The sequence below is a fragment of the Myotis yumanensis genome, unplaced genomic scaffold (genome assembly GCF_028538775.1).
Source record: "Myotis yumanensis isolate MYYU_CA2020_CCGP unplaced genomic scaffold, mMyoYum1.0.hap1 SCAF_2, whole genome shotgun sequence".
In the NCBI taxonomy this organism is placed as follows: Eukaryota; Metazoa; Chordata; class Mammalia; order Chiroptera; family Vespertilionidae; genus Myotis; species Myotis yumanensis.
Window position 1 is genome coordinate 193341681 of NW_027223753.1, and position 15344 is coordinate 193357024.

At 38.8% G+C, this 15344-nt stretch overlaps 1 protein-coding gene across 2 annotated transcripts in view; it reads left to right on the forward strand.

The window, feature by feature from the left end:
* Positions 1–15344, forward strand: part of IFT80 (intraflagellar transport 80) — a 106913-nt gene that overhangs the window by 37955 nt on the left and 53614 nt on the right. For both annotated transcript variants that reach the window (XM_070403645.1, XM_070403646.1), the window contains 3 exons: positions 6780–6889; positions 11753–11842; positions 12614–12751. In XM_070403645.1, coding sequence (XP_070259746.1) covers positions 6780–6889; positions 11753–11842; positions 12614–12751 — 338 coding nt within the window. The remainder of the gene's footprint in view (positions 1–6779; positions 6890–11752; positions 11843–12613; positions 12752–15344) is intronic.

Genomic DNA, 15344 nt, shown 5'->3' on the forward strand with positions numbered 1-15344 from the left:
TGAGAAATCAGCTGACAGTCGTATGGGTACTCCCTTGTAGGTAACTGTTTTTCTCTTGCTGCTTTTAAGATTCTCTCTTTGTCTTTAGCCCTTGGCATTTTAATTATGATGTGTCTTGGTGTGGTCCTCTTTGGGTTTCTCTTATTTGGGGTTCTCTTCACTTCCTGGACTTGTAAGTCTATTTCTTTCATCAGGTAGGGGAAGTTTTCTGTCATGATTTCTTCTAATAGGCTTTCAGTATCTTGCTCTCTCCCTTCCGGTACCCCCATAATTCGGATGTTGGTACGTTTGAAATTGTCCCAGAGGCTCCTTACACTATCTTCATATTTTTTTATTCTTTTTTCTTTTTGCTTTTCAGGATGGGTGTTTTTTGCTTTCTCATATTTCAAATCTTTGACTTGATTCTTGGAACCTTCTAGTCTGCTGTTGGATCTCTGTATATTATTCTTAATTTCAGTCAGTGTATGCTTAATTTCTATCTTTTCCATTTTTTTTGGCATTCTCATTAAGATTTTTGAAGGTCTCACTAAGTTCCTCGGAGGTTTGTAGAAGATTCTTGAGTAACCTTACAACTGTGGTTTTGAACTCTATGTCCAGTAGTTTGCTCTCTTCCATTTCTTTCATTTGTGACATGTTTCTTTGTCTCCGCATTTTGGCTGACTGCGAGGACCCGCTGTGTCTATAGTGGAAGAACTGCTGTGCTGGAGACACCCTTATGGGATAGAACTTGCTTCAGTGGGGCTTTGGTGCTCACTGAGTCTGCCTCTTGAGTGTCCCTTATGGATGTGAGGAGTTGAAATCTGGTATCTGACCACTGGGTACCCTGGCTTCCGGATCTCCAAGTCAACCACTGTGTGAGTCCACCCAGCAGGAGCTACAGCGATATCAGCAGATTTCTCCTCTCTGTTTGGGGTTTGGAAGTTTTGGAGCTCTTTGACCCAGCTGCAGTTTGTTAGGTTAGGCTGCAAAAGGGCAGGCGGTTCTTTTGGGTGGGGATGTAACTTGAGTGGGGCGGGGTCTCAGAGAATCACCAGGGCGGAGCAAACATCAATGGCTGTTGTCAGCCATCTTCTCGACTCCTCGCATCTCCCGTCTCTGCGTCCCGAGTCCCCGAGTCCCGAGTCCCCGAGTCCTGTGCCCCCACAGTAACAATGATCCCTCCGAGCAGCTCTGCGAGAAAGCCACCCTTGATTTCTGACCCGCTGCAAGACAATCCAGTTTCTCCCCATAGGAATCTGGGACCCCAGAGTCTCGCCGTAAACAAATTTACTGCATTCGGGAGCTTGTATCCCCTTCTGATTGAAAAAAACCGCGCACCCAGTTGCAGCCCGCCTTGCGCGCACGTCTCCGTACCTCTGCTCTTGGTGCCTCTGCACCTCCTACCCAGTCTCAGTGCGCTTTTTTCTTTCCTTCTAGTTGTAGAACTTCCACTCGACCAGCTTTCCCGTGGTTCTGGATGATAGCTGTTTTATCTTTTAGTTGTAGTTTTAATGTGGTTGTGGGGGGCAGCATGTACAGGTTTATATCTTATGCCGCCATCCTGGTTCTCTCCCGTTGTTGGTTTTTACTAGAGAAAATTAGTGTGTAGGCCAGGGGTAATTATAATTAAGCCCTATCTTGTGTTATATTATGTATTTTGATTATAGGTTAAAATTGGAATAGAGTACTGCAAACCTTTTTCACACTATATTTAAATGAAAGAATGGAATATTAAAACACGGACCATATCTATAATGCATTTAGTGAAGGAAGTAAACTGGAACTATAAATAACTATAACACAAGGCAGAATGTGCTCATGCTATAAGGTGCTCTGGAGGACAAGCAAGGCAAAGGTTAAGACTTGTGGGGGAGGAAGTATCAGAAAAGTTTCCTGCTGAATATTGCAGCATCTTTTGACTGGGCTTTGAAGGATGAAGAAATGGGCTTAGAGGAGATAGAGGTTAAATGGGAGTGGCCAATAAGGAAGTTACTGAAATGTTCCATGCTAGTGTGGATTAAGGTTTGAACAAAGACAGTGGTGGTAGTAGTTGAAAAAAAAAAAAGAATAGTTCTCCATGGCTGAGAGGAATGGATATCCTATAAGGTAAAGAATTTAGAGGGGCCCAGTCCACGTGGCTCAGTGGTTGGGCATCAACCTGTGAACCAGGAGGTCACAGTTTAGTTCCGGTCAGGGCACATGCCCCGGTTGTGAGCTTGATCCTCAGGAGGCAGCTGATCAATGATTCTCTCTCATCTTTAATGTTTCTATCTCTCTCTTCCTTCCTCTCTGAAATCCATAAAAATATGTTTAAAAAAAGAATTCAGAGGGAAGAATAATTGAGTGAGTATGTGTGGAGGGATGATAGCTTTGAATATGTAGAGTTTGAAGTTCTGACATGTCTTTGGGGCAAGTGGGAATATTGTTAGAGCTCAGAGGTAAAGGCTGAAATATTAATGTGAGAGTCAGTTACTAAAAGGTGACAGGTCTTGAAGGTACGGGGCAAGTTGAGGTCCTCAAGGGAAAGGTTGAAACTAAAGAAACAAATGCCTTCATTTACACTTTTTCTTTGTACTGACCCAGTGACATACATAACCCAGAAGTTCATTTTTTAATGTAATAAATTGCATTTGATTACCTATTGTTAGTCCATGTCCCTACAGATAAAATGAAGGGAAATAATTCTTGGTTTTTGAATTTTTAATGATGTTGTAACAAAAACGTTGAGTACCTACTACCATGAACAACACAATAAACAAGTGGTTGCTTATTGCATTACAAAGTAATTTTTGGTAGTAGTCACTAACAGTGCTTATATAGTACTGGACTCTGTTCTGTGCACTTTCCTGATATTCATTCAATATATATCTATATTGCATTCAAGGCAAAAATAGCAAATGCTTTATTATAATAGAGAAGCGTTTGTTTCAAAAGCATTCTTAAAAACATTCAAAAACAACATTTTTAGGGGATACCTCTTAGTATGAATGTGAAAAACATGGTATATTTGACCATGTACTTCCTTAAAACAATTGAAATACATTTTTGTCTCCTCTTCTGTGGTTTAAAATGCCTTCAACAGGTTGAAAGAATTTAGATAATTTGTTTTACAGAGAGATAAGGGTCTGACATTTAACACAACCCCAGGTGCATGTGGTTTCTTAAAAAATGTCAAAAAGGTCACATGATCTTATTGTACAAAGTCAGAAAAACAAGGTCTTTTTGAGTGTCTTAACTGAAATGGAACATAAATAAAAATTCCCAATATAAAAAGCAATAAATTACTTATAAAACTAGTTTTGGGTTTTTTTGCTCTGTTTTTTGTTAATGATAAAATTAAAAACATCTTATATAATTTGCTAAACTTTTTGTTTTAAAGTTATTCATTTTGAAAGGCTAAATTTGTTATTTCCATACTGACTTTGCAAAGTGAAGTGAAGCATTAGGAATAAGTATGTTTTTTAAATAAGTATTTTTTTTAAAGCACTTGAAATATTATAGGTTTTAAATGCTAATGGGATGGATTTCATCATACTAGAAATCATTATTTTCTTTCTGAAGGAATTCATCCACTTTCAATAGTGATCTTTATTAGAACCCCCCTAAGTTAGGAAGTTGTACAGCGATGTGTAGTACATCTCCTTTTGGAAAAGAAAACATTCATATATATATATATATATACATATATATATATATATATATACATTAGTTTCACACTTAATATTTTATTATAAATATAAAGGGTGGATATACTAAAGAATTCTCTTAGTTCTTGATGTTTTATCCATTTTGAATATTGTTGGTTAGGAAGATTGAACTAGTGAGATGTAGCTATTGATTTTATTTAAGTTTCTTTATCACAAATAGCTCCCTCTTTGTCTTTTGATTGAAGAAAAGTGGTTAAAAATCACATGTTATAACAAAGGAATTACTTAACTTTTCTCCAGAAGCTTATTTTACTTTAAACCATAGTTATTATACCTGTTTCTTTAAAATTATTATTGTTTAACATACTGTTTTATAAACAGGAAATGAATAATCTTCATGTCCCAAAAGGGAAAATAATTATTCTGAAGATCTATAAGATTTATAAACAAGGAAATGGTGACACAGCTGACTTAATGGGGCCAAAAAATTAAATGTTAAAGAGGATAAAAGCGTCCCTAGCTCCTCATCCTATACCCCAACCGTGCCTTTTACCACAACTAAAGAACTAGAGTCACATCCTGTATAACTCAATGGGAGTTGTATTTACTGAATTATTTCCTTGGGGGTAGATGTTTGTCATTGTTTAGTGTACACCCCATGAAAGTGTAATTTTACTGAGTGTATTCATGAAGATTTGATAATCTAGAATTAAAATATATAAATTTATTTTTAGCATAATAACTACAATTATACTAATGGAAATCAAGAAGGCACCTATAATTCCATTAACTTATCAAATACGCTTTCCTCCTCTGTTCCCTTCCAGTCCTCACCTCAAAACCACATTTGAGATATGTGAAATTTGTGTTTATATATCTTGGGGGGGTTTATTAGAGTTGAACTCTGTTCATCTGGAGATTTACTTTTGAAGTCCAGGTCAGCTCCTGGCTACTCCCAGAAAATATTCCAAGAAAATGTACTTACCAAGTACAGAAAAAGGAGGAGTGTCTCCTGAGGTTGGTCATCTCATTGGCCATCTATCTGTAGGTTCCTCTGGTAACAGAACTATCCTACATGTCATTGGCTGAACAGGAAATTTAGACCCAATATAATGTCTTACCTAAACTGTGGAAGGCGTTCTTCTGGATTTTTTTGGACTAGAGTAGACTTCCTAAGTCTTGTATACCACTGAGACTTGCTCACAGTTGTATTCTCATTGGGAAGAAAGTGGCACAAAAAAACTAGGGTGCCGCTTGAATACAAACTTTTATCTTACTAACTCCCTGTTGATTACTGATTACTTCCTGTTGATTAGCATCAGTTGGATTACAATTTAAATAAATAATTAAATCATATTGGTTGACCATAAAACTTCAGATTCACATTTCATTTTTAATGAGAATGTAAATTCTTGAAAGATTTATTCATTGATTCTCATCAAGTCAGTTGCTACAATAGTCTGACATAGGTGTCCTAGACAACTTTTAAAAGCTTGATTATATATTTCATAGATTAATTTTATAACCTGATTCACTTTCCTAATTAATAGATAACTTGGTCAGAGAGTGAAGTATAGATATTTAATGTTCTCAATAGACATGATACTTACTTTTTTTAAAAAACCAGGCTCACATAAAGTACAGCCTTCCAGAAGATAATCTAGAATGTAATTGAGTTAGAAAATACCAACCCTAAATTCTCTTCTAGGATATTGAAAGCAGTATGAAATTTAGTGTAGTTTATAGTATTGTTATCAGTAGATGTGCCACAGGAAGAGAATTTCCTGAGACCCCCACAGGAGGATGGGATTTTGTGGAAAGCTTTAGTGGTGATGTAAAATTAAAGGGGTTTCCTCCGGAGGTCCCATCTCCGTTCGTCCTGCCTAAAAAAAATCCAGTCTTTTCTTCAGAAGGGCCAGGATTAAGGCCACTGCCCAGAGTTTCTGTTCCATATTAAAGTATAGTCCAATCCAACATCTGGCTGGCTTAGCTTGTGTCCCCAGTTCAGTTCATTGTGTGTGGGGTCCCCAGGGCCATGGGCCATGCAACTGCTGCGGCACATGGCTATGGAGAGAGAACAGGTGAGTGCATGGGCGAGTGCAGGTCATGGAACCAGAGAGCAAGAGGAAACGAGAGAGGGAATTTTTTGTCTGGGGATTTTAACCTAAGATTTCTAGAGCTTGCAGTGGCGCTACCCTCCTAGCCAATGACCTTTACCCAGGCTAGACTGACAGGCAAGTACCTTTCCTAAGTCACCCTGACTTAGCTGGGCATGTGCCCATCTTCCCCTTTGTTCCATCCCTTCCCCCAGTGATCTGCAGGGAATGGACTATTGGTTTTCCTGGGGAGTGTGAAGCTGTAGCTTCCTGGTAAAGCTGCCCAGATGACCATGCTTATAATCTCTGGCCTCCCCTTTTCTCTCTTCCTTTATTAATATTAATAAACTAGTTAATGACGACTATAACAGTATAATAGGTAACTCAAACTTGTATCTGTCCTCTGGAAGTGGAGTCAGCTTAGTTCTGGTTATAGGATATTTGAGTCCTAAACAGCCTAGCTTTCAGGCTAAAGCCACACTTAATTGATAGTAAGACTTTCCCTAATCAGATAGTTAATTTGCCATTTGTGAATTCATAGATGGGAGAGCTAGGTCATTTTGGAGTTGGGTGATTTCTATTCATTAGACTATTTCTTAAGCAGCAGATGAGGGGAAGTTCTGTTGCCTGTAGCAGCATCAAAAATGGGAATTATCTATAAGGTGAGTATACTATGTATATTTTTGTGTGGAGATATATGCATTAAGTTAGTTTAAACTGATGGTTATTGCTGATGGGAAATGATACCTCTTTATACACCTCTTTATATCTTAACATAATATAGTGTATTTATTTTATGTATTTCAATAGCACAATATCTTGAATTCCTAAAAGCTTCATCTTTTCCCAGCAAGATCAAAAGTAGTTAAACATATAGTCTGTCAATTGTCAACGTAAATTTTCAATGGTCAATATTAACCCAGTCCAGTTTGAAAGGGCTTTTGAATTACGAGGAAAGGAAATGACACCCCAGATTACTTTTTTGATCCTCTTAACAATCTCCCTCTTTATAAGGCATGATAATAAAAGTTTATCAGGTGTGTTTTTCTTTTTACAGGAACACCAGTGTATTCAGTAGCATGGGACCCTGATTCAGAAAAGGTTCTTTACACAGCAGGCAAGCAGCTGATCATTAAGCCTCTTCAACCAAATGCTAAAGTTTTACAGGTACTTCTCAGGCATTTGTAAATTGTTATCAGGATTTTCCAGACTGCTAAGTGAGAGGTCTTTTGCTTAGGGGAGTCCCTTTCTTCTGGGTGGTCTTTTTACAGTCTGAGGCTTTGAATGTGTAGTTTTATCACCCTTTATTATAGAACAGGGAATATCTGGTTATGTTTCCAACAAGGTTCACTTCCTTCTTATTCCAACTCACATCATACCAGTAAATCATAAATATGGTTTGCGTTACTAAATTGTCACATGATTTGGCATGATTGTTATCTTTGACTTTAGCAGAGTCAGCTTCACATGTATAGATTTGAGACAAAACAGGACGAAATCATAAAACTTTAAAAGCTTGTTTAGACTGTTTTTTATTATCATTACTATCATTTTCCTCCGTGTCCTCATCTGTTCAATACACTTGAGGGTTCTCTAAGACTCTAGCATTCTTTTAGTATTTTTGGAATGGAGGGGGAATCATGTAGAACAATTTAGAACAAATCAGGTGTGTATAATTTTACCCATTATGTAGAAGCAAAACAATGGTGGCAGTTAAAACAGGTCAGCATAGGACACATTAATGGAAAACTTTGAGCCTATGTTTGGTGTTTGATTCCAGTGTTAAAAGGAAGAATCATTTTCTTCACATGTTGGAAATGACGATTTAATGTGGTGAACAAGACTATAGGCTTTGGAGTTAGTCACCTGCATTCAAGTGCAAGTTATAAAATATCTTTGAGCCTCAGCTCTCTTATTAGTTGTGATATTCATACCTACTTGATAGGATTATTGAGAATTAAATGAGTTAAATTACAAAGTGCATTGGACAGTACATACAATAAGCATATTGAGTACATTCAATAAGCATTCAGCATAGAGGAGTTGTTATTGATATTATTATGCATTATTAAGTTATTTCTACATTTTAGTCAGTCCCTAATAAATTAGAGCTAAAGAGGTCAGAAAAAAAATGTAGAATGACTAGGTTGGGTTAAGGGATTTGATGCTGGAGTTTGATTTGCTACAGCAGGTATAAAGGTGTTTTAAGAAGAAGCATCAGATTTAACAGTTGAGTAGGTACAGATTTGGGGGAGTAGGGAGATAGAAATGACTTTGAGGTTTTATATTAGTAATTTGTATATAGATTGTGCTACATATATCATATAGTCAGCATGCATTTACATTTTTATTGCATGCATAACAGTCTGCTAAGAACTATGGGACAAAAGAAATAGAAGATACAAGTGCTTGCTCTTAGGCAACTAAGGAAAAGAATTTGGGCAAAAGGAAGAAGCTGGAAAAGAGTACTAGTTCTGACTGCCTTTAGTCAGAGTTCTTCCCTACCACTTACACTCAGAAAAGCTGCTATGAAATTACATAGCAAAAACAGGCAAGATGAACCTTTTAGTTTGTAATTATGTGACTTGTTTAGATACCTGTAATTAGGCTTATTTGAATGAAACTCAGGAAGATGCTTATGTCACCATTGATCAATTATAATTTAGTGGTTTGGTAGAACCTTTGAACCAGGAGGTAGTGAGAGAAGGAAAAGTATCCAATGCCAAAGTTCAGCTGGAGGAGAGGAAGAGTTAAAGTATAGTGCAAATTTTCTATTCCTTATGGAAAACTAAGGTTGGGCATAAGTGTAGACTCAAATTTGGATTGTCCATAAAAAAGAATGCTTAATTAATTGGTGCTTGTAGAATACAATTCAAAAGTAAATATTTCATTTCCCATGAAATGGGCTCTATGGACTCTTCTAAAGACCCAAATCTGGTTTTATAGTGAGGAGACATTTTTTATTTATTCAATTAGTGAAAATGTAGTGCATACCTACTATGTACCAGACACTATGCTAGCTGTGAGATATTCAAGGTGAAATAACAGTTTCTGGCATCAAGGAGCTTGTCCAAAGGAATTTCAAGAAGTGACTAACATTGAGAAATAAGTGAAAAATGTGCATTATATATAATAGTAAATATATCTACACAAATAAAAGAGAAACATTGTAATTAGCGTACGACAGCTACCCTTCCCATTGGCTAATTAGCGTATCCTTATGCAAATTAACTGTCAGCCAAGATGGAGGCCGGCAGCCAGGCAGCTGGAAGCGAACATGAGGCTTGCTTGCTGCAGTGACTGCAGACTCCAACGTTCCCGCCTGCACTGCCGGCCTCTGAGCTGGCAGTTGGAAACATTCTAACAAATATAGGCCGGGATCTCAGAGCTGGAGTTATACATTGTTTCGATTATAGAACCGAAACAAACCAGATACCTGCTCTCAGAGCTAGAGCCAGAGCTAAAGCTGGCCCAGAATAAAATAAAAAAAAGGAGCGGTTGGGAGCTTCAATCAACGACCGCCAGCCTGAAAGCAGCCCTCAGCCCCTCACCCAGACTGGCCAGGCACCCCAGTGGGGACCCCCACCCTGAAGGGTGTGTGACCAGCTGCAAACAGCCATCATCCCCTCATCCAGGCTGGCCAGGCACCCCAGTGGGGACCCCCACCCTGATCCAGGACACCCTTCAGGGCAAACCAGCCGGCCCCCAGGCCTCTATCCTATATAGTAAAAGGGTAATATGCCTCCCAGCACCGGGATCAGCGGAGCTGCGAGGCCTCCTGGCACCAGATCAGCGTGACAGGGAGCAGCGCCCAAACCCCCTGATCGCCCTGTGGCTCTGTGGGTGATAGAGGGTGGCACCCCAACCCCCCCTCCCCCACAGGCCCTGCTCTGTGTGTGACGGGGTAGAGCCATAACCTCCCCATAGGCCCTGCTCTGTGCGTGACAGGGGGGAGCTCCCCAACCCCCCGATTGGCCCTGTTCTGTGTGTGACAGGGTACGGAGCCCCAACCCCCCTGATGGGCCCTGCTCTGTGCGTGACAGGGGGTAGCGCCCCAACCCCCTGATAAGCCCTGCTCTGTGCGTCACAGGGGGTGGCGCCGCAACCTCCCCATCGACCCTGCCTTGAGTATGATAGGGGGTGGTGCCCCAACCCCCCAATCAGCCATACCCTGAGCGTGACTGAGGGTGGCATCGCAACCTCCCAATCCGCCCTGCTCTGAGCCCGACCAGGGGCTGCACCAAGGGATTGGGCCTGCCCTCTGCCACCCGGGAGCAGGCCTAAGCCAGTAGGTCGTTATCTCCTGAGGGATCCCAGACTGCGAGAGGGCACAGGCCGGGCTGAGGGCTCCCCCTCCCCCCCCCCCTCCCCCCGAGTGCACAAATTTTTGTGCACTGGGCCTCTAGTGTAATATATAAATTGATATACTAAAACAGTACAGTTGATCCTTGAACAACACAGCAGTTAGGGGCACTGACCCTCACACTCTTGAAAATGTAACTATTAACTTTTGCCCCAAAGCTTAACTGCTGATAGCCTGCTGTTGATCAGAAGCCTTACCAATAACCTAAACAATTAACACATATTTTATGTTATATGTATTATATACTCTATTCGTACAATAAAATAATCTAGAAGAAATGTTAAAAAAATCATAGGAAGAGAAAATACAATTACAGTATTTATTGAAAAAAATCTGCATACAAGTGGACCCATGAAGTTCAAACTCATGGGTAAACTGTATAAAGGAACTTTAAATCATATTTTGTTCCTAAGCTTTGAACAACAAAATTTTTGTAGGTTTTTTTAAAAATATATTTTATTGATTTTTTTACAGAGAGGAAGGGAGAGAGATAGAGAGTTAGAAACATTGATGAGAGAGAAACATCGATCAGCTGCCTCCTGCACATCTCCCATTGGGGATGCGCCCGCAACCAAGGTACATGCCCTTGACCGGAATCGAACCTGGGACCTTTCAGTCCGCAGGCCGACGCTCTATCCACTGAGCCAAACCGGTTTTGGCTGTAGGTTTAAAATGAAACAATGATCTCTATGTGTATATCTATCTAAATATATATATATGAATCTGTGCCCAGATATTTTATTTTTGTCCTTGCAGTTTATTTTAGGACATTTGTTACATATCTTAAATAAAACAAGCTATGAATTATTCTTATTTGACACTAATTCAATATTTTATTCTGTATATTTAAAAATAATAGATGTGGAAGGATCTATAGAGAGAGCCCTTTAATTGGTCACTCTAGTTATATTATTCTGCTTAAATATGGTAAAAGAAAGCTTTTAATTACATGTGTGATAATAGCTAAATGGGCACATGAATTACTAGTATATTTAAGGATAAGAAGACATCCATGCTTACTTTCTGGATTGCCAATTTCTGGGTCACTTATGTATCCATATATATATAGAACATATAAATATCTGTGGAATATATCCTTTTGTTATATAGTAAATGCAGCAGAAGATTTTCCTTGTTGTTCAGTGACTATGCCAGTGACATGAAGGTAAAGAGAATGAAGCTTAGGAGAATATGCAGAGGGAATGAAGAGAGTGAAGAGAGTACTAAAGAAAGTGTTCAGGTAGTAGAAGTTTTATAAAAAAGAAAAGAATTAGTTAACAAGAATGAAGGCAGCAGTAATGGGGCCAACTGTACAGAAGAGAGCAAGATTTGGATTTAACAAGTTTTGGAGTGCATGACATTCATTCCAGTGTTATCACACAAATGTCAAGCTTGGAATAGTTCAACAGCAAGTGATTTTTCCATCTGAAGTTCATGCAACTGAGGAAATTTATAAGGCTGTAAACTATATAGTGGATGTCATAGTGCTAGGGGCTTTCATTAGTGTAAATTAGAAATGAAACAGGCAAATGAGGTTATGCACAGTGGCTATGAAGGAAGATGGGAATCTCAGGGAGAGGACAAGAGGCAAAATGTCTTTTCCTATTAAAAAAAAAACTGTTCAGTGCTCTTGAAGTTGTAATTCATATCTTTTTTTCTTCTCATAGTGGAAAGCTCATGATGGCATTATTTTAAAAGTAGATTGGAACTCAGTCAATGATTTAATTTTATCTGCTGGTGAAGACTGTAAATATAAGGTATGTATGTTTGAACTTATCACCTGGTTGAAAGAATCAAATTTAGTTGATAAGTATTCAGCATCTATGGATATTCTTTTAGTACTTTACTTTAGCCATGTCATTTAACTCTAGTAATTTAACATATTGTTAGTTATTATTTTAAGTGCTATTTTAAAGTGCCGACTTTCTCATTGGCCTTCCCTCCCACAACTCCCTAACTTCTATCTGTGCTCATTGACCTATAGAATTTGACTTAGTAAGTAGCAACATAAATACAACTTCTAGTTTTAGTGACTCAATTTAAATCAACTCAATTTAAGTTTTTAAAAATCAAGCTTATTGGTTTATTAAACATTTTCTAGCTTTAGACCAAAATAATTTTGGGGGAAGAATAAGATTTAATGTAACTATAGTTAAGAGGAAACTTAATTGAAATAAATGCTTTGACAGAAAGTTGATAGAACACTTGTTGAACAAAGAATTTAAGCAAAAAAATGCATCATCTCAAAACTTCATTATTTAAAAGGACTTAAAATGGGTAAATTGTTTTTTGATTAATTAAGTAGCTTCTGAAAATTGTGACGTTATTATAATATGTTTTTGAGATACTTAGGTTTCAAGGAATACAGCTTATCCACCCCCCTTGTGTGATAGTAAAGACATTTAATTGTTAATATTGTAAAGTGATGATTTCTAAGTCTTTACTTGATATCTCACTGTAGAACAAACTTGTTTTTAATAATGTGGTGATGACTGTTATAAAAGATTTTTAAAAATTTGCTTTTGTAGGTATGGGATAGTTATGGCCGCCTTCTATACAATTCACAGCCCCATGAGCATCCTATTACCTCAGTTGCCTGGGCTCCAGATGGAGAATTATTTGCTGTTGGATCGTTTCATACTTTACGTTTGTGTGATAAAACTGGGGTAAGTTATAGTGGTGAGCAATCACAGATGTGTTGTCATAAATGTGGTAATGCACAACACACCTGGTTCTCAATATTTAAAAAACATTTTCAATGCTTGCATTTGATTGAATCTTTCTGATTTGTCTTCTTAATATACTGGTTCAATCAGTTCCAGATTTATGAGACCAAACTCTGTAAGTTTAAAGAATAGGTATGTTCTCTACTATTTGTCTTTCTGGAAATAACTTATTTTAAGCATGATTATAAAAGATGATAAAGTAGTTAAAGTATTAACATTTATGCTCAATCAATATGGAGAGTTCAGCTTTAAACCTTTTTAAAATTATCAAATATGTTTTGTACAAAAATTTTGGTTGCATATTTTTGGTAAGAAATTGATAGTAAATTTTAAAAATTATCATTTTAAAACCAAAGGACTTTGGGGGTTTTTTTTGGTCAAGAATTCCATGTTTGCCGAAACCGGTTTGGCTTGGTGGATGAAGCGTCGGACTGTGGACTGAAAGGTCCCGGGTTCGATTCCGGTCAAGGGCATGTACCTTGGTTGTGGGCACATCCACAGTGGGAGATGTGCGGGAGGCAGCTGATCGATGTTTCTCTCTCATCGATGTTTCTAGCTCTCTATCTCTCTCCCTTCCTCTCTGTAAAAAGTCAATAAAATATATTTTTTAAAAAAAAGAATTCCATGTTTGAATATGTGTGAGGCGTTTTCCACACGAGAGACTATGCCTTCCATCACACCAGTTCTGTTTAGAACTTAAACAAAAAGCCAAGCTCCACAGCATTTCCTGATTGTACTTGGAAGACTAAGTTGCTCCAGAAGCAGCAGCGTTATCTGAGTGGGACTGTTCCATACTATTTCCAACTATGAGGAAATCACTTAATTGTTCTGTGGCTTAATAAGACTGTTAATAAAGTCCTCTGCCTGGCGTTACAAGTTCTCCTAAACCTGATGCGATAAAATCCAGTTAGTCTTCCCTCCCACAACTCCCTAGCTTCTATCTGTGCTCAAATCAGGTCGAACACTGACTCTTGAATCTTCTCTGCTCTCACTGACGCTCTCAGCCTTCTTTCATGGAATGGGAATGCTCTCACCTTTGTCTTATTTCTAGTGAGTTCTACCCATTTTTTAAGGCCCATCTCATGTTTGACTTCCTTTCATGGTACCTTCCATAGATTATGTAAAGTTTATCTATTTTTCTAAGTTTCTCTCATGTAGGTCTCTTGTCTTGTCTTAGTTATAAATCAGGATAATAGAGTACTTTTTAAAAAAATATATATTTTATTGGTTTTTCACAGAGAGGAAGGGAGAGGGACAGAGAGTTAGAAACATCGATGAGAGAGAAACATCGATCAGCTGCCTCCTGCACACTCCCCACTGGGGATGTGCCCGCAACCAAGGTACATGCCCTTGACCGGAATCGAACCTGGGACCCTTGAGTCCGCAGGCCGACGCTCTATCCACTGAGCCAAACCGGTTAGGGCTAATAGAGTACTTTTCATCTGATTTTTTTTTTTTTATCAATGATTCTAAGTCTATAGAATATGTACTCTCATTTTCACAAGGTATTACACTCTAACATTTGTCCATTTTAGTTTTGATTCCCCTCAAGTTTCTGCCTGCTTTTTTTAAAAAAGTCAACTTTATTGCGATGTAATTCACATACTATGCATTTATTTATTTAAGGTGTACAGTTTACTGTTTTTTTAGTATATTCATAAGATTGTGTAATGATCACCACACCCTATTTTAGGACATTTTCTTCCCCTCTAAAAGGAATCACACACTCATTGTCAATCCCTATTTCTCCCTACGTCACCCTAGCACAGGGGTGGGCAAACTTTTTGACTCGAGGGCCACAATGGGTTCTTAAACTGGACCGGAGGGCCGGAATAAAAGCATGGATGGAGTGTTTGTGTGAACTAATATAAATTCAAAGTAAACATCATTACATAAAAGGGTACCGTCTTTTTTTTTTTAAGTTTTATTCATTTCAAACTGGCAGGATCCGGCCCACGGGCCATAGTTTGCCCACGGCTGCCCTAGCCCCTGGCAACTACTAGTCTACTTTCTTTTTATGTTGATTTGCCTATTCTGGCCATTTCATATACATAGAATTAAAACATTATGTGGCTTTTTGTGACTGGCTTCTTTCACTTAGTGTGATATTTTTAAGGTTTGACCATGTTGCAGCATATATCAGGGCATCATTTCTTTTTATGGACAAACTAGAGGCCTGGTGCACAAAATTCGTGCACTTGGGGGGGGCGTCCCTCAGCCTGGCCTGTGCCCTCTCACAGTCTGGGAGCCCTCGGGGGATGTCCGACTGCCGCAGAGGCAGGAGAGGCTCCCACCACTGCCCCTGCACTCACCAGCCATGAGGCTGGCTTCTGCCTGATCAGCCTTCCCCCTGTGAGAGCACACTGACCACCAGGGGCAGCTCCTGCATTGAGTGTCTGCCCCCTGGTGGTCAGTGTGTGTCATAGTGACCAGTCGTTATGTCAATTTGCATATTAGCCTTTTATTATATAGGACTAGAGGCTCGGTGCATGAAATTCATGCACTTGGAGGGGGTGTCCCTCAGCCCAGATTG